This window comes from Falco cherrug, chromosome 5 (genome assembly GCF_023634085.1).
Source record: "Falco cherrug isolate bFalChe1 chromosome 5, bFalChe1.pri, whole genome shotgun sequence".
In the NCBI taxonomy this organism is placed as follows: domain Eukaryota; kingdom Metazoa; phylum Chordata; class Aves; order Falconiformes; family Falconidae; genus Falco; species Falco cherrug.
This window is the reverse complement of record NC_073701.1, coordinates 51,909,953-51,935,415: the sequence shown is the minus strand read 5'-3', so window position 1 is coordinate 51,935,415 and position 25,463 is coordinate 51,909,953. Positions and strand designations below refer to the sequence as shown.

At 36.7% G+C, this 25,463-nt stretch overlaps 1 protein-coding gene across 2 annotated transcripts in view; it reads right to left on the bottom strand.

The window, feature by feature from the left end:
- Nucleotides 1-25,463, bottom strand: part of ARID2 (AT-rich interaction domain 2) — a 105,730-nt gene that overhangs the window by 15,761 nt on the left and 64,506 nt on the right. For both annotated transcript variants that reach the window (XM_005444019.4, XM_055712208.1), the window contains 9 exons: nt 17,327-17,393; nt 16,992-17,242; nt 15,749-15,845; nt 15,459-15,668; nt 14,849-15,016; nt 13,498-13,573; nt 10,331-10,465; nt 9,638-9,837; nt 6,419-9,276 (listed from right to left, as the gene is read on the bottom strand). In XM_005444019.4, the coding sequence (XP_005444076.1) occupies nt 6,419-9,276; nt 9,638-9,837; nt 10,331-10,465; nt 13,498-13,573; nt 14,849-15,016; nt 15,459-15,668; nt 15,749-15,845; nt 16,992-17,242; nt 17,327-17,393 (4,062 nt within the window). The remainder of the gene's footprint in view (nt 1-6,418; nt 9,277-9,637; nt 9,838-10,330; nt 10,466-13,497; nt 13,574-14,848; nt 15,017-15,458; nt 15,669-15,748; nt 15,846-16,991; nt 17,243-17,326; nt 17,394-25,463) is intronic.

Sequence of the window (25,463 nt, the reverse complement as noted above, 5' to 3'; positions counted from 1 at the left end):
CACTTTCAAATGATGCACACTCTGTTTACATCTTTACAGCTCTGTTAACTGAATAGCTTTAGATGTTAACTGTAAAGAAACAAACAGTTAAGCACAACTTTTAACATTTCATTTGCATATTGATCTTATGTTTTCTTCCAGTTGCTCTCTCAGCACTGTGGACTAATAGTCACACAAGTTAATAACTATCACAGATCATACAACATTAACATGACCAAAATAACAGCAAAAAAAGCCTGATCAAAACCAATATGCTTCCCATGTCCAAGCATAAATCCTGACAAAAATAAGGCAACACTCAGCAAAACTCCTGAACGCAGCGCAACTATTGTATAATGTCAGTGATCTACAAGTGTGAAAAATTGTAAAAAGGACTCTTGAGTCCATTAGTCATTAACTACAAATTAGTTTGAAGTCAGCAATGATGTTAAAGTCAAAGACTTTAAAGATCTCTAGGCTATTTTACAGATTGGGTAATGAATCTTCACAATATATCAAAAGGTAAACACAAGTGGAGCCTTTTAAGATCAACATCTCTTTAACAAGGTGTTTTTAAAGTAAAGCTGAAAGTAAAATAATCAAGTGTCACTGGTAGCTTGTTTTGCAATCTTTGTTCCAAAGTTGATAAATTGAAATGTGTACAATAATTGTTGTTGTTGTTTAGAATTCTCTTATTACTGCTGTACTACAAAGTATAGCTTTGCTCAAACTTGTAGCATTAGGCAGTTACAACTTTCATGTTATTTTTAAGTCAGATCTATTGCTTGCCTATCAACTGTGCTGACTGTATTTTACAATCAACAGGTAAAGCAAAGACACATTTGTTTTTTATTTTAGAAACTTAAGTTCTGTGTTTGAACACCTCAAAGCTTTCCTTTCTTTATTCAAGAGATCAGAAATACTGCTTTTTTCCCTCCTCTATTTTCATGTATCAATTTAGTAACGCATGATACACAGGCCATCACTAAAATTAGGTATAGTCTTTTTCAGAAATAAAACTCCTTTTTTCTGGAGACGTACCTAGAAATACTTGCTATATGCTACTTTGTTTAGAGTACTGACAGACAGCGATTATGTAAACTCACTTATTTCTTTAACATAGAGAACTATGACAGACATTTCATTTTTTCTAATAAAGTCGTTCTGGGAGAAGTAACATTGAAAAAGATTTCCCCATGGCATAAAGACTTCACTAAATTTCCTCCTCTAGCAAAAACATTAAGGATTCCAGGTTCCTCAAGAAAGCAAACACCCAGTACTCCAATACTTGAAAGCACTTCATGACATCTTTTTATAATCAGATTAGACTTCTCCATGATATGATTTGCAACTGGCACCACTTAGTGCTTCTGCAAAACAGATCTCACTGGATCTCGGGACTGAAAGGTACCTCTAGCAGCAGCATCTATGTCAGCATGGTTTGCACTGAACTCCGTAAAACTACATAAATACAAACGCTTAATGCCTGTACAGTCTACTTAAGAGAACAGATATTACAGCCTACTTTCAATACGCAAAAGGAGATTTCATAACTAGAATGGGTGACTTTAGATTGAGATATTTAGGGCTGGGTGGAGAGGCGTCTGACATAGTCATGAAAACTAAGACTAAAGCTAAGAGCTGCCCGATACCTAGAAGGGACTGTTTACAAAAGATACTAATCTATTTTTATGCACAAGAGCTCCTCCATTTGGGCACACAAGCTGCTTGCGTGGTAAGAATAACAAACTCTATGCCTTGGGGCCAGAAATGGCCTCCACCACCATTTCACAAAATCAGCGGTGACATTCCCTTTGTGTATTTATTAATGAATAATGCTATTTTAGCATGACACCTGCCCATTTTATTTAAAAGGCCTACTGTGCCATCACCAAGAGTACACACTGCATCCCATTGTGACAGGGGTCCTGCTGACATACAGAGTCATGTGCAGCTTTCAAAGCATTATGTTGCACTTTTCCTCCCACCATTAGTACATGCACTCCACAGTAAATACATTTAACTCAATAATAAATCATTATTATAAAAGTATTTTTTGAAGTATCATAGGATTTACAGTTTGGAATTGCAAAATTTTATTTTCAGCTTCATGATAACGAACATCCACAAAAAGGTAACCTATAAACTGAAAATGAATATAGCAGGATTTGAGTGTGAGAAAGGGGTCAGGTGGACGCGTAGGCACAAAAAAAAATGTTCTTTTCTTGTTAGATTACTGAAGTTTAAGTCTCATTGCAACAGTGTGCATCAAAAGTGAAGCGCAATAAAAGCATAGAGATTCCATATTTCAGTGCTTCCAGCTGAGAAACTCATTTGCTCTGTGGCTAGGAATGAATTACACCTCCTGAAGCTTCACACCTGCTTTCTGGTGCATAGTAATTCTCAGCTTCCCAATCAACAGAGAGCAGGCACAAATAGTTAAGGCAATGCTCACAGGTTTTGCCACCTGAATTTCCACACAAGCATGTTTCAAGTGGGCAGCCTCAAAAGAAATGGGTGTGCATTGTTTATGAGGGGATAACATCGATAAGCAGGGAAGTGATTACTTTAAAAGCCAGATAAAGCAATTTAAATCACATTTGCACACTTCTAGGAACTTGGTGTGACATCAGAGCATTCCTTCAAAACACAAACCAACTGGGACAAACCAACATGGCTATGTTCAACAAATGTTTTGGAGATGTTTGAAGAGGAGTAAGAAAAAGTGGAAAAGAAAAGAAAAGAAAGTGTACAGGTAGATAACTGCTCATTTCTTTCTTTTTCATCCACTGGTGCACCACAATGCCTCAAAAAAGCAATAATCCAGGAACACAGAACACCAAAATAAAAGGAAGTTAATGAAGTGCCAATTCTGTCTCCTCTCAGAGTACATTTCATGAGCTTACAAAATACAGACGGTGATGTAAGAAAAAAATTACAACATCGTGTGTATCACATGTTCCTCTTGTGACATAACCTATATACCCATAACCCAATTCTTTATATAAATGCAAAAAAATAAAGAGAAAAATCTTTAAAGCCAGTATATACGTAGTTGTTTTTCAATGAGCTCTGCTGAGGTGTACAATTAATGAGGAATAGTCACAGGTTATACACAGATGATACCTGTACCTGCCTAACTGGATTTTGATAGCACTACATGGGGCGTCCCATAAACGGCAAGTATACAATTTTCATTATTTTAGTAGGCCACTTAAATCAACATTTTTCCCCTCAACTATATAAAACCAGCCCATTTCAAACTACCATTCATACCACGAAACAAATAATCTCCTAACTTTTACATTCCCTTAAAGATTATTTCACTCTTTTTCTTGCTTTCCTTAGTTTTCATGTCACTGTTCCCTTCCTCCCCTACTTGTCTGCCCTTCCTGATCTTCAGTTCAAGGTTCGTTCCTTTCTCTCTGCCGTTCATGACAACTAATCCTGCTGTAGTTGCATAAGCAATACTCTCCTCCCTCTTCTGTCCTCTGCATCTCGTTTTCCAGCCTTCCTGTTGGGTTTTAATTTTATTACAAGTTTTCTTCTTCTATCCTTTTCTCACTTCTCTGTAATACAAGCTCTGGTTTAAAATAAAATTTTAAGATGACAAGCAAACAGGAAATCACTCACTAACAGCTTCAGCAGCTATGTAATTTTGCCATAGCTAATATCCCTTTATTCCCTGTCCCTCACAGTTCTTCTCCATTGGGTTGTATTTATAATAAATTTTACACTGTTTGCAGTAAGAACCACATTCCCCTATTTCTTCTGCAAGACAGCCAATACATTATGTACTGCAGAGTGGATAGAACAACGCAGATACTCAAATGAAAGAAGTGTTCCTTAGCTGCTGCCTTTCAAGAAGTCAAGGACAACAAAGCTGCTTATTATACAGGGAAGACTCTTGAAATGGGAGAGAGAGAACAAGAGATTACACAGGGTCTAACCTCAAAAGAAGTAATCAGTAAAACACACACTGCGTTCATGAGAATTTGGCTACATCTTAGTATTCTTAGTATTTCTGGATATCTTAAACATACTCCTAAAAGCAGACTCAATATTGGAAATCTTGTAACATCTGCTTTTCCAGAGAAACAATGGCTATCGCAGCTGCTCAGCAGCTTTTTGCCTTTTGTTTGTTTGGTTGAGTTTTTTGGGTGGCGTGGAGGTGGGGTGGTAGAACAAAAAGAAAATTTAAAAAAACAAAACAAACACAAAACTGGCCAGGATGATTTTGGTACTGTTTATAGTCCAACACATTACTTTTAAAGGAGTGGTAAAGATCCTTAAAAGACTTAAGCCAAACTACAACGTTCACTGTATCTGAACAGGGCACTATAAAGCGGGTTCTATTATAAATCAGTACTTAGCATTATCATGGTACACATGATATGTAATCACATGTAATTATATGTACTGTACTATGTATTATTACATATGTAATGGTTAAGGCAATTAGCTAACAAATCAGATCACTCACCAAGATCAAAATTAATTAACTCCTTTTCTCCCACATTCCTGTAATTTTGAAGGAAGGAAGTGCATTCTACAGACAGAAGAATGAGCTAACTTACATGGGAGCAGACATTAAACCAAGTTACCTTGATCTGCAAATTTGTACTGAACAGCAAACCCAGCTAGCAATATTTCTGTTTGTACAGGTAATGGAAAATGTAGGAACTATTAATGATAGTGGTATTAGTGACAGCATAAAAGAGAAACTATCAGCAAAGAAAATTCTCTTTTTTCCTCTATTATCATGAATGACATTATCTAATACAAATGAAAGTTAACTGTATTACTCCTCTCTTCTAAAAAATCTGAAACTCTGATAGTTTAATGGCTTTGAGACACAACTGAAAATTCTTGTCAGCCATATGTCCAGGGAATAAATAACGACATATAGTATTTATTCCATCCCAGAGACAGAGCCACACCATTTTCTATTTCAGCCAAATCCTTAGCAAAGCTATAACAGAAATTCAAACTGTGTAACAGCTAAAGACGCTCACTGTAAAAAGCAAGGCATAGCTAATATAGCCACGCTACAATTTAGCCCATTGTCCCTATGCTGCTAACAGTCATTTTTATTTTGTTCAAATAATTTCTAGTAAGGACAATGATACATAACATACCAGAAAAATACAGATCCCTCTCTGATAAAACCCAAGGGAAAACTTACATGTGAGTTCAAAGACATTTTAAGAACATAACTCTGTGTGGTGTGACAGTTTTGTTTTTTTTAAAAAAAAAAAAAAAAAAAAAGAAAACTTGTTCACTGTTAGTCCTGATTTCTGACAACTAGATAAAGTCAAAAGAGCTTTCAACAGAAACTTAACTTGACACAGAAAAAAAAGTAGCATTAGCCATCACTTGTCGAATTTTGAGTTCTAGCTCTGTTTAAGTCCCTAAGGTCTATACCTGCCACCTCCTCAAAAACCAAACAAAACCACAACTAACCAAACAAAGAAGGAAGATAAGAAATAAAAGACCTGTCTTACCTCAAGGTCAAAATGCACTAACATACACTCAAGACTTCATTTCTTCTCTCTGGTCAGTCAGAACTCTGTGACTGCCAGACATACCACTCGATTCTTTTTGCTCCTATTCAGGTTAAGAATGTGGGTGTTTTGAAAGGGATTTTCTGTCCCTGTACAAAACTAAAATAAATTCTAGAGACTGGACTAATCTCAAATACGATTATTCGTACTAATTAATACTCATACAAATGATGGCTATACCTCATTTCTATTGAAGTGTTAGGGAGTAAGAACTTTCAAATAGTGAAAAAAGAAGTTGATACAGGAAAAAAAAAAGCACTCTCCAAGGTCTGTCACGTAGGAAAAAACCCCAAACAAACAATGCTTTTTTATCAATAAACATTAAAAATATTTTGTAATAAACAAACATAAACATTTCAACAAATTTACAAAACAATACTTTCTCCTGACTGTAGTGAACCCCTGAAGCAAGGCTTTGAAGACCACCTTCAAATGCAAGAATGACAACTCATTTCAGCAAGCCAGACGCAGCTGTGGTGATTAACTTGCAAAAAACATCTTCACCCCTCCATAAGCAATGATGACCAAGAATAAAATGCAGAACAATACTGACATTTTTACAAGACCATACAACAAACCATTGCTGTTTTCAGAATGCTTAATCCTTTAAGGAAGAAATCAGTGAGCAGAAGTTCATTCCTTACTGCATATTATCAAGCTACAAACTATTTTAAATTCCACTGCTGTCACTGGCACTGAAAAAGTATGCAAACTATTAGAACTTTAGTCTGTGAAAGAACAGAAACCATAATTTTCTGAGTATTTTAAATACTACGCAAGAGGTATCAACTGAATTCACATTTCCACCCGTGTTATTTCACAGTATTAGTCAGAATCATAGTTAGAATAAACGTAAAAAGAACACTGCAACATACCTGTGTGACCATGCTTTGTATATATGTGGTTGGATGCTGCTGCTTTTGTTGAACAGCACTTTCTATTGCTACTTTCGCTACAGTGCTTGGATCCGCTCCAGCTGGCACAGCAACCATAGTTGCACTGCAACCAGCATTGTTGGGGTCACTGATTGTAACAATTCTAACTCCTACTTTATTTGGAATTCCTGGAACAGTTTCCCTGTCATTATCCTCTGCTGGCCTCTTTACAGTTTTGCATTCTGCTGTGCCATTAGTAGACCGAACTTCGGATGACAGGGTAGACTGGGACACTCTAGGTCCTGAGTGTGGAACTGCTATGATTTGATGCCCCTGTATAACAGAGGCTGTAGATTGTGGTGAGACAACTACACTTGGGCGTTGCTGAGGCACATCTGAATTCAAACTTGAAGCTAGAGGTCCATTAGGTAAATCAGTGTTGGTACCACTAAGTTGCTGGGTTAACAGTTTTGCAGCCTCCTGTGTACCGCTTACAACAGGTGAACTACTCAAAGTTAATACAGGCCCATTAGAAATTCTTTCCCCTTGATCACCTTTGGCAGTATCTTGCTGCGTGGCATCCAAATTCCCTTGTTGTTCCACTGAAGATATCTCACCGTTTCCTACATGATTGGAAGTTTTGTGATTTGGAATGTTTTTGCTCAAATGAGAACCATCTCCTTTATCAAAATCACAGATTCCATTAACTAGGGGCTTCTTCAAATCACTTTTAATTTCCTGTGTGTCCATTTGTTCAAAGTTCTGCTTTCCAGGAGCTCCGTTCTCACCCATTTCTAATGATGGCCCATTACTGACTTGTGAGCACTGATTGGCCTCATTCTGAGTTTTCCCTGAGTTAGAAGGAGGTAGACTGGAGTCACTATACTTTCTCCCATTTAAAAGACTTCCCACCTGCATTTCATTTTCTTTTGCATCCCCATTGCTGGTGTTTGCAGCTCCTCTTCGGCAGGAAGGATTCTCCATAACTTCAATTTTACGTTCATGAATGTGTAAACCTGTTGCTTCCTTTGCTTCTTCCTCCTTTTGGCAAATTATTTTATCACCTTTAAATGGGGGAGCAGCAGTACACGGTGATTGTCCAGCCGAAGGTGCTTGAGTAGCTGGAAGTGTTTGCACCTGTAGCCCAACTCCTGTCTGTGCTCCACTCACTGCAATTCCTGCTGGAGCAATGATTTGAGTTGCATTTCCCTGACTCACAGTTGCAGTAGCAAAACTCGTATTTGGCACAACTGTTATCGTAACCTGGTTGCCAGTAGTTCCTTGGAAAATAGTTGCTGGGCTGTTTGAGATCAACTGGCCTGGCAATATCTGTAGGTTAGAAATGGGTACTGTTTGTACTGCCCCTTGGGACTGGATTGCACCCGGGACCAGCTGAACATTTTGCTGTCCAACTAGCAGCTGCTGAGCTGGAGACTGTCCCTGAACTCCAAAACCTGGTGCCTGGTTATTGGCCATCTGGTAAACCACCTGAGGGCTAGGAGCTCTTGCATTGTTAGGTGGAGGAATCTGTGGAGCTGGGAGTATAAGCTTCCCCCCTGGAGTTGAAGGGCCTCTTTTTGGAAGAAGCAGTTGTTTTATCAGACTAGATTCACCAGAGTTAGGCTGGCCAACTCCTGTATTAGCTTGTGGTGACTGAACTTGCATTTGTATCGGTTGTTGTACCTGTACCTGCTGCTGCGATGATGCTGGTGAATGTTGCTGCTGCTGCTGCTGCCTCTTTACAGAAAGCATCTGGCTGACAGTAGGAGGGGGTCCTGACTGAGGAGTTGTAGATGAAGATGACATAACTGTAGGGACTTGATTATTTGTAACCGGACCTGGGGATGGTGAAGAAGATGGAGTAATGCTTGGCTGTCCAGTCAGCTGGACAGTTTGACCAGTGGGAAGAGAAGCTGGATTAGCAAGCACTATTTGATGAATGGCTGGTGCATACGTTTGACCTTGCTGAGCTGGCTGGCTTACGATCACTACGCTTTGCTGGGATGGTGGTGGAGGCTGCTGCTGTGGCTGCATCGGCTGCTGTACCACAGCAGGTGGAACTTGCTGAGACGGAAGAGGCTTTGGTGCAATATTCTGAAACCCTACCCTAGATGTCGGTGGGTTTTGGACACCTGCAATTGTAACCACCTGCCCAGCTGCTACTTGGAAATTTTGAACTGTGGTGGCAGAAACAATGTTAGATGCAGAGGTTGTGACGTACTGCTGTGGTGCTATGATGACTGTATCTTGTTGCTGGTTACCAGCAGAGGATTGCTGAGATGATGTCTGTCCAGGTTGTGATGATGTGCTGATAAGCTGCTGACCCTGTGAAACTGCTGAACTGCATGCTGGTATGTTTTGTACTCTGCCAAATATATGACCCTGAGGTACAGCTTGCTGAATGACCGTAACAGGAGTGCCTGAAGGTATCTGTCCTGGTACCACTGCGTGCAGTGGAGACTGCTGTTGAATTACAGGTTGGTGGTGAAGCAATGTCTGAGAACTAACAACAGTAACAGACGGCTGTTGTCCTGTAGTGCTGTGATTTTGGTTAGAAGCTTGTGCTCCTCCTACAGCAATAGTAACAGGAACTGCAGACTGGGGAACAGAGCTCTGTATTACTGTGGCCTTCACTACTTCACAGGGTATCGGACCTTTATTCTGTATAACAGTCACTGGAGCATTTTGTTGCTGCTGTGTATGAATAGAAGGATTTTGTGGAATTCTAGAAACAGTCTGTGCCACAGTATGAACACCTTGAATTGGAAAAGACATCTGTGTTGCTGTCAAAGTTGAAGACTGGTTAATAGGGGTCCTCTGATAGTGATTTCCTACGCTTGGTAGCCCATGAGGGATTCCTGTTGAAATAAACACAGTAAAAGTTTGGAAGTAAAAATTATTTCAAAACACATGAACATATTTTTTTTTTAAATCCAGTTTGTAATTCTATTTGAAGCAGTTCATCTTCTCAGCTATACTGCATCTGAATTAATGATGCTGCAACAATGGCTCGTCTGCTCACTGACAAGTTTACATGTCAAATATTAGAATGGCGTTGCAAGTACATACTGTAATACTATTCCTAACATTATTGAAAAAAATCAACCAAAACATGTGGCCCCAACTTTCAACACTTTCAAACTATTTTCAAAAACTTGTGTCTTTTATTGTCATTTCGGAATCAATGCAGAATACTTGATATTTAATTAATTAAAGAACCTGCTGGCGAAGGAGACGAAGACACATCAGGAATTGAATCAACCCGGACAACTGGGGTAGACGAAGTTGGTTGCTGCTGATAGTACATCTGAATGGGAAGTGGTATAGCTCTCCTTTTCACTCCTACCACGTGTATATGTGCTTGACCATTGTTACTTGGATCTTCTACTCTCTTCACTGTATGATTTGGAAACACAGTTCTACCAAACACAACATAAATCTATGTTAATAAACACAGTAACTCAACCCTCTTACAATGTTTTTAAGTAGCTGCTCTTGTGTGCAGAGTAACTGCACTAATGCCTGCATCTTTGCAATATAGTAGGATTCTCCAATAGCATCCGAATATTAATCATTGTGGACTAGCGGCTCCACCAGATGGTTGGCCAAGAACTTATACAAGCCAAGTGGAAACTGCAATACCTCCAAAAACCACATTGGAAAGAATGAGAAGTACTATAAGCCGAGAAGGGACCCTATCAAAGATCCTGAAACAGAACTGAATAAAATTCTATTTTATTCAAATATTTTATTAAAAAAAACCCAACTAAACATTTGTTTCAATTAAAATTCAAAAACTGGATGTCTTTCAAACTCAACTCAGCAGATCTTTTCTCAAAGAAATCTAAAGCTACAGGTTAGTATTGAGCACATACAATTGCTTCTTTATTGTTGCACAAATTTTTCTCTTACCGCAGACATTTATAAAATCCAGTTGATGTTAGGATTCCACCTCGAGCTAATTTACTACAGGTAGAGAGGTATTCAGAGTACATTTCTGCTCGAGAGACTGAGCAATCAAGATTCACTTCAAAATGTGCATTCAACCTGAGGATGAAAAAATAAACTATGAAGCAAAATATAGAAAGAGTACTTTTAAAAGGGATATTAAAACACTTCTGTCTGTATCACAGAAACTTTTGAGACTGGATAACAGCATGGAAATAGCATTTTAGTACATTGTCTGTTCCATACTTTTGCCTTCTCACTGCTTATGATTCAACACATAGGAACCCTAACACATGCAGTCAGTTTTACATGCAAGATCTTATTTACATATCTAACATGCAAAACAGTCTCTACAGATGCCTTCTTTATTGTATATTCAGAAACAAAACCAAAAAAGGATTTTGTGATGTCTCCTCCCCACAGCTCTAATCTTACTTCTTAATGATTCTACTTTAGCAAAAGGTGACTGAATGCCGGCTAATTCTTCATCAGAAATCTCAGAAGTCAACATTTGTACCAAAACCAAGATTTTGTTAACTGATCTGCTAATGCAGTCTTACTTTAAAATAAAAGTAAACCCAGAAATAGAATAGCAATCTCAACCCTGCTATTCTTACAGAGGTGGGAAGGCAGGAAAAGGAACTGGGATTCTAAGAGAGTAGGCACACAAACACACTCTCATTCCTAGAGTCCCACACTACACAGACATCAATAAAATCCTTGAACAACCTGTTCTGCCTAACATTCAATTTCCAGGGAAAGGCAGTATTTGTATCTCCTACAGACTCTCCACAAACACACAGACCATCCAACCCTCAACCAGGAAGCTGTGAGAGAAAGAAATGTTTTCTGTTAGTTTAATTTTTCTTTCAGATCCATTATTCCAACCCAGAGACATGGGAGCAGTTCATCCCCAGCAGCAAATGGAGCTAAGTAATAACTGACACAATGCTGAAATACCAGTACCAGCATATAGGCTCAGACAGAATAGAAATATATTCTAAATTGCCGGCATTTACTATATGGTGCTAACATTTTGGATAAATACACTGTATTCTCCTTTGTAGAGTCCTACACTCCCAATATAACTAGATGTGTCAAAGGAGAAAAATCAAATCATTACATTCTTCAAATTGTGTTCTCTCATGATCAGTAAAGAGTAAATATAATGCCATCTCTCCTGCAGCTGAGTTACCATTTTATTATTACAAAAACTGAGATCATGCTGCATAACAGCAAGTCTAGGTATTAATTAAATTCAGCATATCAGACAAATGACTGTCCAGTTGGGTATGTCATATTAGGCTGACACACTGACACACTGTACCAGCAAACTGAAGATACTGAGGACTTGAAATGGTGAAATAGGATCTGTGACTAGCGTCACACACTGTGACTAGTGGTCACACACACTTACAAGGACTTCTACTCAGGCCAAGCTGGCTAATAATATATCCAGGAAGGTCAAATTAAATACCTTGTCTTTCTGCTGCTTCCAAGAGATAGTAACTTTTTCTAAATTCTACTGCTGTGATTTACTCATTTTCCCATTTCTCTCAGTAGGAAGCAATGACTAAAACATACATGAAAATGCACATGAATGTAAGGCACTCCGTATTAGCATTGATGAAAATGCTTGGAAGGGGCTTACTCCTCTGCTCTCAGTTTGTGTTGTCCCTCCTCTTTCTTTTTGGCAGCACAATAAGTATTTAAAGAGGATTTTCAGGACTAGATATTAGCTTTTATTTCTCACTAGTTCATATCCATCTAAGACTAACCAGAAGAAAATCAAGTACAAAATAACAGTATTCAACACTGACAGCTGAAGTAGTATGCAGAATCACAAACAAAGCAGGCATTTGAAATCTTCCTCATATACGCTCTATATTTGCTTCAGTGTTTTCTGCCATTTGTGATACCACACAGTTGCAGCATAGTACTACTCATACTTATTTCAACAGCCAAAACTCCTATTTTACATTTTATACAGAATGCACATTTCACCTCGCCTACAAATTTTACTACTGAAAGCTAGATGTCTGGTGCTCTCTATAGTCAAAAAAAAGAAGGCGGCACCAGACGGTAATTCATAATCTCATTGGAAATGAGGCAGGTGAAGGTAGTTCATTTTACTGTTGGGGGAATCTCCATTAAATTAAGACGACAGCCTAAAAAACTAGCTTTGGCTAGAGACCAACTTGCAAATCGCTACACTGAACTGCAGTGATTCCAACTCCAGGTATCTGTTAGATGTCTAAATGTGAATTTCCTCAGTCTTTCAGCAGTGTACGTTAATCACACTTTGCAGTGTGTGAACAGAAGCATGTGAACAAGTTGACCAACAAGAATCTGCAACATTTCCTGCTTGCAATCAAAGCTTTGCTGGAAGTAACACTAAATCACGACCTAAAGCGCTAAGCTTTGACAAATTTTACCCGCTTTATCTTGAAGACCCTTGTCTGATCAATAAGACAGCAGACAAACATACGAGTTGGGAAGCAGCAGAGGTGAAAGGGTCCATTCGAGACCCGATTAATACAAATATTTGGAAAGTGAGTAGATTTACATAAGTCAAACAATTCAGAAAGATCACCCTAAGTCCACAAGAACCACAGATGCAATAGTTTTTTCTCTAGATATCTGACAACAACAATATTAGTTGAAAGCAAGAGAATTTAGATGGAAAAGGCTTTGACATTCCTTTATCTGCTCGAAGTTCACAATGATCACATGAGAGTTTTGCAGGGCCTAGCTTCATAAAGCGATAATTACTTTTATATTGGTGCAGTAATATATCAACACATTATGAGATGAAAACACTCATGAAACAGATAATGCTGTCTGATAATTTAAAAAAATAAAATCAAGATCAGAGTTAAAAAAAAAATTAAATTCTATTCTAAGAGAGAAACCAACTAATTTCAAATATCAACTGTAAAAAAGTGAATAAGCTGGTTGTGGTTTTTCTTTCCTATTTCTTTAAAGCAATGACAGAATGGTTTTGCTTTAGTCTTTTCAGAAAAACTAGTCTAACAGTAAATAGAAGTAAGCTAGAAAATTCTGTGACACACAAATACACCATCTTTGTTTTTCTTCTCCATTAAAGTATTAGAATAGAACTATACACTTACCACTGACATGCAAATTTCTCACTGTCTATTTCTACTATTCCCGGTGGCGGAGCAACATGTGGTGCTGTCCTAGAGGCTGTGGAGAATGAGGGGAGAGGGGGGGAAAAAACAACACTTGCTGAAACGATTTTTGTTCTCCTGAATGAAGCACTTCAACAACTCCATGACTTTCACTGGTACAATTTCTCCTGTATTTGTAAGCAAGTATGTGTCCAGCTAAGGCAAGTCACAAAAGCACACTAAGCAGACTACAAATTTGCACCACAATTTACCAAAGTGAAGCAGGGTATGTTAAGGACAGAACCACCACTAAAGTGCAATCATGACATAGCACTTAGTGAATGACACCTTCCAGAAAAATGATCATGATCCATGATCTCGGTACTTTACTAAGCATGATTTAAGAGTGGCACAATACTTCACCAGAACAGGCACAAACACACAGAAATTATTTGTCCAGTTCCCAAGTGGAAGAAAATATAACGTAAAGAATTAGTTCCAATGTCATATCAGTTCCTTCTATTCATTCTTGTTCATCCCCCTAGTCACATTCTTTTCCAGTCACTTTCACTATGATATCTGCATCCATTCCAGGAACAGTACACTTAAGACATGCAAGCCAGTGTCTGTCATAATGGTTCTTTCTCCATTTTTTCCCCAGAACAGCTATGTCCCATCTTGTATGCCCTTGTGGTACACTGCTACATGCTTTTACTAGAAAAGACAGAATGAGGTACATATGCTGTTCCCCCAATCACTAATAGCTGTGACATCAACTTCCAAAGTGCCAGTATTTAATCCCAAAATAAACCTGCAAAAATTAATCATAATTAAAATTGAATTTACAGTCAAGAAAACACTTTTCAAGCTTAAAGAACAGTTAAAATTTGGTTCACATCACAATAAGCTGTTTAGCAGCTTCAACAGAGGCATGATTCTGTGTGTCTATTTCATCTCTGCAATTCTATCAAATACTATTGTTATTGCTCAATAATATTCTATGTAAGATACAATATAAGATAGACCTCTAAATCCCACCTGTAAATTGTGGGAACAATCTAGAATGGATACTCTTTCTTTCCACTGAACAAGTTAAAATAAGGAGTGAAAATAACTTGCAGTAAATTTTCAGATTAGCTACTGGAAAATATTAATTCTTTTAAAGCTTGTTTCACAACAGTTTTGACTAACATAGCTTTATATTTGCCTTGTGAACAATGAAAAAGATGCTGTCTGTTATGCATACTGCTATATTTACATGAATTAATCAGATACTTACAGTAGGTGAAAAATCACATATGCCATATAGGAAATTTTGTAGAAGAATATGTTCTCTTGCAGTGATACTAACCTGGGACACCTGTTGCATGGGCCTGTGAAGAACCATGATCCATTACTGGTGGTCTGACATCAAGTACTCCTTGCTGGCTAACACACTGATGTTCTATGAGTTTTACAGCAGTAAGCGCATCAGGTCCAAACATCTGGATGTCCATAGAAACCAGACATACTAATGTATCTGAAGTATTAAATGGAAAACCAACAATGATGTTAGGACAAGACAAATGAATGCTGCTGGGACATATTGATTTGCTTTAAAATTGCCATGTGCTGAAAAAAACCAAGCCTCTGCATACTTCTGTAGATTTCTTTTCTTTTTAAACACACTTTTTAGAACCACAGAATCATTTAGGTTGGAAAAGACCTTTGAGATCATCATGGCATTAAAAAAAAAAAAAAAAAAGAGAGAGACTTCAGAAGTTTTAGCTTTCCTAGTTATCAGCATCATCAATTTCTTGAGGACATGAATAAATCTTAGTAAAAACTTCCTATTCCAATATCCAACCCAAAGCTGCACACACACACAAGCAAGCCATGTTTTTAACCACTGAACATGGTATACTCTTAAGCCTTTTTTTTCCCTACATAAGTAAGAGCCATATATTTTGTTTCTCACTTACCTATGCTCTTCTCTACTTTAGCAATCTTTGAGCAGGCCACTTCTCCCATTTCTGTGAGCATGTATAGCACCTCAAGTGCTGAGATTACAAGCAGCACATCCGGTAGTGTGAGATGACATATGATCTCTTTATAGGATTCTTGATCCACATATTCACAAATTAAGACACCATTATCTTCAGCCTTACAAAGATTTGCCAAGATTTCCATGCCTAAAGAACAAATACAAAATAGTTTTAAACAGCAATAATTGCAATTCTAATACAACAATAAGAATAGCTAGAGATCTTACCTCTCATTTTTAAAAATCTATCCCTTGACATGAGGCATTTTGTAACAGTGTGAAACATTAGATGAGTAGTTTTGAAATCAACAGGATCCAAAAGAAGCTGACAAGAAAGGGGGGGGGAAAAAAATTACTAACACTATCCATATTGTGCTAATGGCTCAAAACCTTAAATTTACATATAAAAATATAAGGTCAAAAAGTGTTTAAATGCAGCACATATAAATGACATTTGTGTTCACAAAAAACACAACCCTGTGATCTTTGTATTATAGCTCACATTTTGAGTTCCCTCCTCCTCCCCTGCTCTAAGTAGCAGTCTAATTTACACTTTCCAGTGCTCAGAATAAGGAAAATAACTTTACTCCCAGGCAGTTCACAGTATACACAAATATATTTTAATATCCAACAAACAGAACTTGAATAATGACAAACATTCCTTCCAAAACACAATCACAAACATTCATTCTGTTTCTATCCACTTCTGCTGCTCAGTCAGAGCTCTCAGACATTGTAATATGTAACATGCTCTCTTATTCAAGAGAAGCTGGATACATGGTAAATGAAAATGCCATCTTTTTTAGAAAGTTCAGCAGTGAGCCAACACTGCAAGCCTCACTCTCTGATACTACCCATTTTACTTAAATTTATCTGCTGTATTTTAAAATTTAAACAATATCTGAACATATCTACCTATAAAATTCATATAATTTATCGGCACAATTATATGACACATTGAAATAATGTATTTTATTACATTCAAGCCTCTTTGAAAATGATGCCTCACATGATTCAGGCAGTATACCCAGTGGCACATGACTAGCTTACTGGTGCCCACTACAAACTGCATAAAACCCTCTACCACCCCCTTTCTCAAAATGTATTATTTTGAAGTTATGACTAAAGGTTATAATTATGAAGTGAAGAAGCTAGTGTACAGTCCGCAGAATTTAGCTAAATTCCTTTCTTCTCTCTAGGAAACTAAACTGAAAATTATACATGACAAATATTTCGCATCTCCCTATACAATCAGTCTTCTTCATGCGATTCCATTTCAAACCGAAACATACACTCTGTATTTTTGTTTTGGCTCTAAATACTTGTTTTCAAATTGCTATTTACAAATTCATAGAATAATTCATTTCCTGCTTCATCCAATGATCAAGGAAAAAAGTAATTAATTTAATTAACACTGAAGTAATGCTTTTATCAAATTATATTTTAATTATTCTGTTTAGAAGCACATTACCTCTGCTGCAATATTTCCCAGCGTGTCAAGCCCCAACTGCCGTAGAGAAATAAAGTGACTATGAGCAGAGAGTAGCAGGAACCGAAGACAAGTACGATTAGCTGCCAAAAGTTTAACATTTCCCTCTTCAAAAGAAAGATTACGTAAAATCACTGCGATCTGAAGTACCCGCTGCCCTTCAATATCATTAATGCCCAATTTGCGAGGTGGATGAAACAAGGATTCCCAAATCCACTCTTCTGATGGAATATCTACAAAGTAAACAAATACATTTTAGTCCATCTTTTGCTATATTTACCAACATGCAAGTATTAAGATTAGTCAAGATGTCTCACCTTGAGATTTGCTTCTGTCAGAAATTAGATCACGAACTTCAATATCCTCAACAATATCCTTCCAAAACTGAAAAAATAATTAAAAATACACTGAATTTCCAGGGCATTATATTTCTTTAGATATTGAAATGAAAAAGATTATTCTTTAAAAATTTCCTAGTACCTTGATACATCTAATAGTAACCACATTTTTCACTCATTTGATGATACGCAAGATGTTCAGTACTTTAAGATACTCCTTCCTTCAAGCCCGTAAGTACACATTCATGATCAACCATCGCTACCACGAAGTACTTTGCTGAAGCACATACTGAAGCTATATGGACAGTTTTCCACAATTAATTAGAAATGCTGCAGTTGTAAGTGGGGAAAAAGTGCAGTTCATCCTCCTTCACCTCCTACAAACAGTAAACTCCTAAAGCAGAAGATGGTGACTCCTCTCAGTTTCAGTAGATCTTAAGACTCCTGGCCAGAAGTACAACAGTCAGATTTCTATCTTGGGAGACTTTTTAAAGCTTCTGTTATGTTTTCCACATCATCATAGATCAAGGGAAAGAGAGAAGCAGCAACCACCATCACCAAAAACCTTTCTAAATATAAGCAAAACAGAATGCTTCAGCAGTCTGGAATTCAAATTACTTTACAAATACATGGTCTGATCTGTAAATGGTTATTATGCCAGTTAGTTCTTGAATTTCAACAGGACTAGCAAGAGATTAAGGTTTACAAGCTAATAAAGACACACACTGTGATGTATATTAATACAAAAATACATGATATATACATTCTAATGTCTAGTTTTATAATGAAAATATAAACACTCCTGTGGCTCACTAATGAAATACAGCTCCTCTTTTGGCTATGCTCACAGAATAAAACCACAAATAAATTTGGATAAAAAGGGAAGGATGGGAAGCACAACCAGCTGAACAGCAGGAGAAATCTTGCTATGCAAATGTAATTACTAAATTACAGCGTTCATACCAAGCTTGACAGTGCTATTTTCTTGAAAAATACAATACTACAGATTTTGTAAATTGGAATGAAAAAAAGTTATTTTCCACTGCAAAGATGCTAAATGACATTCAAGTGCTGTTTAGTAAAGAGGATTACTTGCACAGAAGAGATTACTACCTCATTTTAGCAAAGAGAAGAACAGCCCGATATAAGTCTAACCTTACCGGTTTTCTAATTAATACTGAGGCTATTAGCAAGCACCACAGAAGATGAAGGCACGCAGGTAAAATCTGCAGAATGTACTTAATTTTGAGATACCCTTACTTTTAGAGAAGGAGGCTATTTAAGGAAAAGGCTTCACTCATTGTTTATAAAAGCACAAAATAGTATACTCTGGAAATATACCAGTCCTTCCTTTAGGATGTTTCCTTTTGGAAAAGCAATGAACACAGTAAGCCTTCACATTTCACTGCTACTTAAAAGAAAAACCTCAGAAGCTTTTAAAGATTAGTTGTTTAATCAGTTAAAGATTTTTTTTAAAGTGAATATTGAACAGATACTTAAAAGTCTTCAACTTCAACCTGTATCTTTTTGGAAGAGGCCAAAGTCAACCACAATACAATGTTAAAACTACTGTCACAAGTCAAATGTTAAAACAGCATCATCACATTTTGCTAGCTGAATACTCCAATAATCCACCTTTTGCAACTTAAGTATTATGTGTATAGTCCAAAATCAAACATTTAAAAACTCTGACAACATAAAGTCACAAAGGAGTAAATTTTTCTATCTGGAAGCCAAATCACCCTGGACATATTCTCAAAGGGATGGAAAATGAAGATTTTAGAATTCTGCAGATGAAGACACTACAGACACTGCTGAAGATAAAGCCTCAAAGTACTATGGCTAAAGATGAAGACAGGAATACATTGTTGGAAAACTGTACTTGTCACCTAAAACTTGATGAATGAACAGATACACACTTGAACAACTGAGAAGGTCTTCCCTTCCTAAAGAGGCAGTCTGTTGAATGCTGTCAACTCAGATGAGATTATCTTTTTCAGAAAAGAACAGAACATGGCTCCTTCCTGTAAGTTGAGATACACACCAAGGTGCCAAATAAAGTTGACTTACATATAACTGTTATTCTTCAAATTGTTTCAATATACAGTCATGCTGTGAGCATAAGATGCTAAACCTCTCCAGCTAGAGAATTTTTACCACAGGATTACTTAGACCATATACACAAGCCCTGTTACCTACATGAAACACACCAAAATAATGTTCATCCCACACACCCTCAGTTCCTCTGAGCCCTACCGATATGGAAAGGCTCTTAAATCTCTAGGAAAGAAAATCTGCGGGACAGACATGAATATGCAGACAATATAAATTCAAAAATAAAAACTGTTTTTCTCTCCCTCTCTCCTGAGTGTTTATTTCTACATACAGAAGCACTGTGGGTGATAATCCTCACCAAGAACACTGCTTTACCTGTGGAAGTGTCCCCAAGTCTTTTCCTTGCTCAAAACTGCAGGGTTGCATTCCCAAAGCCAGCATGTGTCATGGGTGCTTCAGCAACTGTGAAATGCCTACTGCAGTAGAAAACCAGGCTTCCTGTGAGCACTCTGCAGATTTTAAGATTTCAAACACTCTGCAAAAGCTCCAGTGATATGACCAAATAACTCAGAAATATTATCCCAAAGATAGTATCACCAAAACCCTCAGAAATATTATCCTATATCCTCCATTCAAGAAGTCACTAACTTAAAACAGCTTATCAGTAAGTAACGTGCTCAGAAATCCAAGCAGCTAAAGCAAACTATTATATATGGCATTTAATGTATCTATTTTAGAGATAGGTTGCTAACTATAGAAGGGTCAGGATCTCAAGGACTTTAGCTGTTGACAAGCATGTTGCAACAATAAATGTTCAGGTGGAAGCCTGATATGCGTATATCACTATACCGAACTCCAAAACACCTGAAAGCTTTACCATAGATAGCTGAGTTGAATTCCTAGCAAAGGGAAGAGGCCATCTGTCTCCAATGATTTAGAATTGGTAGAACAATTTTCCGTTTGATTCCAGCAAGCTATCTTCTAGAATGCACCATACATAGAAGAGTCAACTATTTCCCTCAGAAAAGTTACTATTCTGTTCAGGGAATGACAAACAGCTTGAAGCAACACCCTTGTGTACTGCATGTACAGTCACATTAAGGAATTTTAAAACTACAGCCAGCCTGGCCTATGACAAAGTCTCAATCAAATTATCAGGCATAAAATCAAGTGGTCCAAACATTTAAAAAATGCGGGTTCTTTGAGAGATGCTATGTCAGACCCAACAGTGAATATGAATTCTGCATCTTTGACTCAGACAGAGGACTTCAAGAAACCTCAAGCAGACTCAGGACACTTAGGACCTCTTCAGAAAGAAGGAAAAAAAAAACCAAAAAACACCGCCAGAAGAAAGAGTCCTTGATGAGACTTTGAAGGTGGTAAATTGTACTTTCCATTCCTCAACTGGAATGATGAAGCTTATTAATTACAAAACCCTTTACAACATGGTAGGGTAAAACCACCAATAAAAAAACCCAGAAGTGCACCTTGTTCTGAAAAGTTATCCTCTGTGATTCTGGTGAAATACAATGTTTCCATGTCTCAGAAAAATCTTCACACTGGAATCACCTGTCCTACCAGGAAATGATCAAAAAATTCACGCAGCTCTTCTTCCAAAGCACTAGGATCACCTACGATGAGCTCCATCTTGTACTTCTTAATAAAGGTGTTCTCACATGCCTTAAGTTCAGAATGGTTCTGCAGCCTCTATTCCTTCTCTTTACAAGGGAAGAGTTGGCCTAAATCATCTCCTTTTTTGCATTTAAGCAGACTGGTTTGATTGCTCTCAGCCCACTCAACATTTGTTTCCTGCCTAAGCAGGAAAGATCCCTGAAAAGGATGGGGGTAGGCAGAGAATGTTGAGGTGGAAAAATAGTTAAGTAACCTACATACAATGTTCACAGCCTTTCTGTTACAAGGGAACAAGGCAAAACGTGGCAAAATTTTTGTTTGAGAAGAAAGAAGTGGGAAAAGATGAGTTAAGCTTTCTGGGAATTCCTTTGAAAAATGGTACTTATATCACAGCGACAAGGAAAAAAAAAAATCTATTTAGCATCAACAAGCAGTTATTTATTCCCTACTATAAACTATGGATAGCTGCAATCTGATACTACCTATGAAGGTAAATGAACAAGAAAGGATGAAAAAGTGAAGCTCTTTATCAACAGTCAGTCATATATATATATATGTATGTATGTATGTATGTATGTATGTATGCATATGTATGTTTTAGATCACAAAAACACACTGGTAATAGGAACATAAAGCCAAAACTTGGAAGCAAACAAACAACCCTTGACTATGTGACATCCAGATGCTAAGAGATCATGGACAAAGGTCAAGAACTTGATTCACATGCACAACCTGATTACTGTCAGCAGCCAAGTTCCTTTGGAAAAAGATGCACAGTATTAAACAGAATTCACTGGAAATCACATAAACCAAATTACTGTCCATAAAAACAATGGACATTTGAGTCCACAAATCATATAATGTAGCAATGATCATGACTACTTATTGTCGCAGAAAAATATGACAGCAACTGGAGTCAAGTCATCTTGACCACTGAGAGACACAAGAAAGGTGATGTTTGAAACATGTCAGACTTTTTAAATCCTTAAGGATCACTCTCCAACACACTGAGAAAGATTAAAACAGTAAATGCTCAGTAATGAAAATTATTAAACTTATACAAAAAAGAAGAGTTGGACAACAAAGAACAAACTTTTTTTTTTAAGAAAAAAAAAAGGAAACCAGAAGTAAAGCACTATGCAAAGCACTAAAGAAAGCACAAAAACTGCGTAAGCATGGATTTCTGAACTCTACAGCTAGAGGAGACCTCAGTAAGTCCAAGAAGATGAAATCTAAATACTTAATTTGAAGTAAACAGAAACGAGTAGTGCATGAAGAAATACAATACAATTATTCATACACTACAGCAGCTGCCCGCTGTCTGATGGAGACATGAAAGAAATACCTGGAAAAACAGTTAAATCTGTCTGATTATAAGCATTCTATATAAACAAGTCACTCTCTAAAGACAAACTATACTCACAAGTGAACCTTGCTAACATGAGGAAATCCAAAACAAAATGAAACAGTTAAAAATGGGAAAGCTTCCAGCACAGACGAGAAGACACCTGAGCAGGATGTCATCAGAGCTCGGGGATGGGGACAATAAAACAAAACGAGGAGATGCAAGATGGCTGGCTAAATGACAGTTGTTCCAGTCCTTAAGTAAGGACTTGCAATCATTCCAACTAACAAGACATTTAGGCTTATTGACAGCACCAAGAAAAAAAAAAATCAAGACAGGAGAAAGCAACAAATTAACATAGCTGTAAGAGGTAACGGCAGGTTCAACAAAAGTTATACTCAGATTCTGACAATTAATGAACAGATAGATACACTGACTAGTAAAGACATTTGATTCAGTTTAGAGGGAAGTTCTGTAGAAAGTGAGAAAATACAGTGCTGCAGACAATGGAAATTACAAATTTTCCAGGTTTTTTTATAATGCAGTAAGGAGGGGGGGAGGGTAGTAATTGGTTCCCTCAAAGTTTAGTATAAAGAAACATGTTGTTTTTATCTTCACCTTCAACTGCAACAGTGATGTTGGAGGACACAACTCAAGAGGCAAGCTCCTTCGCTTGTGAATATGACGTTACCAAACTAGTAGACTGTTCTGAAAAAATCATGATAACTGCACATGTAAAGTAGAATGATTTTAAGTCAAAATTAGAAAAAAGCAGAATATAAAATTAAAGTATTGGTGCTGAAACAATTGACAGATTCTTGCTGATAAATTAATACAGAACTCAAGAGCTGACCGAATACCAAACAATCTACAGTTATTGCACAGACACTTTAGTGTGGGAGAAATACTAACAGTGATGCTGTTTCACTCCTAGTGTACAAATATAAGTAGAATGAAGACAAAAAATAATGAAGAAAAACATATGGCCATTTTTATTGAAAACCAATTTAAAAATACTAATATTATTAAGAGACCAAAAAATAAATCAAACTATTTTAAGCAAACATAAGTGTTTTGTGGAAATTTTAAATAACTACATAATTCTACAATGACCCTCAATGTCTGTATAAAGACACTGAAATACAGAAACCAAACTGCTCTATAAAATCCAAAGTTGCATGTTTATGTTCATATATTTCAATAAGCATGAGGAGGAGCTTGGAAAAAAGTTAGTAAGAGTAGCTATATAGATGAAATGTCAAAAATTCTTAACAACTCTCACAGATAATTTGTATTTGTTTCACTGCATTTAAAAAGCTATTTTCAGCTAATAAAGACTAGGAGATGAATATTTTTAATTTTTTTTGCATGAAACTGACATTCAATTGACAAGAATCCAAGTTTATGACTTCTCTATGAATCCTGAATTTAACCCTGAGAATCATTTTCAGAACAGCTTCAAGATTTCTAATATTTCTCAGCTTCCCTCATCCCCTCAATCCCTTATCTCCAACACATGAAAAATCCTCCATGGTTTGAAGGTAACATTTATAAACTCAACAAAATTTCTATCAATTCAATTCCTATTAGTTTAGAATTCATGGGTTTAAGAAATTGCTTTCCCCACCCTATTCTCTATGAATCTCTAATATTTGTGTGTCCATGCCATCACTACAATTCATAATTCCACATTTTTAGTCTCCCACGTAAAAACTTTGTTCCATTTTCATCTCTAGACCAATTTCTAACCTGCTGCCATTATAGCAGAGAAAAACTGGAATGATAACATTACAAAATCAAGACAAACAACTGGCAACAAAATTTAATAAACCAAACAAAGATTTTTGTAAAAGATAACGTGAACAGTCAAGTCAGGGACATGCGTTCAATAGCCATCCTATTAATGTTAAAGCTGTAAAAGCAAATCTAAAAGAAAAAAAAAAAGGGGGGATACAAAATTTCAACCCTGCCAACCAAATATCTCTCTCCTATGTCATAAAGGGAACCATTATGGAAACTTCATTTCTGTTTTAACACATCCACAGCTGCAATACAAAATAAATTACTTCCAGTACTAGAGTCAAGCAAACGCTTGAAGTAAGATGTTCTGAAAAATCTGGATTCTTGGCATTAGAAATGTTTTTAGATCTGGTGTTCGTTTCTGACATGCTTTCAGCAGTATTTCGCTACGGAGTGGTACTATACATGTTGTAATGTTCAAAAACGGATCTTGGAGAGTATCCAAGTTTCCTATTAGTAAGCTTTATTGCAGTTACAGTGGTTCTACTTAACACTTTGTTAAAAACATTTATCAGAACCATCTGTCCTTATCTATCACAATTACTTAAGTTTATATAATTAATGAACATATAATGAATTAGAATTCTGTGTAATTTAAAATGTTTATAGATCTAGACATGGTGCTTGTTGCTGATCTAGATCAGCAACAGTCTGACAGTTTAGGGTGAAGTGAACACAGAAGTGCTAAATGCTTTTAAAAAAAAACGAATCAAAACACAACCTACAGTACTTCTGGACATATTTTTCAATGCAAAAAGGAAACAGATTATGAAGCATTATTTTTTACACTTAGCTTCAGCACATTTGAATCACATTTTCAAGTTCATATACTAACCAATATGAGAGCTTACCTTTTTTGTTCTTAATTTTACCTAGGAGATTTTGGTTAGGGAATCTAGTCACTGATATTTCAGGAATACTTACCATTTAACTAACACTACTATGGACCAACTTGTCTCAAAATTGAGTTACATAAAAATAAAGCAAAAGACAAATGGAAAAAGCTCCTAACAAATATTTCTCTATACTGCTGGAAAGACATTTCAGTATATGAGACAATTAAGAAATTGAGCAGAAACCCAGCTGTAAGTTCATAAGGAACTCAGCACCTTATCTCTTAATATTTTTACTTAATAAAAAGCGCAAATTACCAAAAATATGTTTTAATCTAGCGTTTTCCTATTTTAGCCACACAAACCATTACCTGAAATTCAATTTAAGGAAATTGTGTACCACAGCAAATATGCTGAAAAGTCAAATCTATTTCAGCTATAATATATTTCA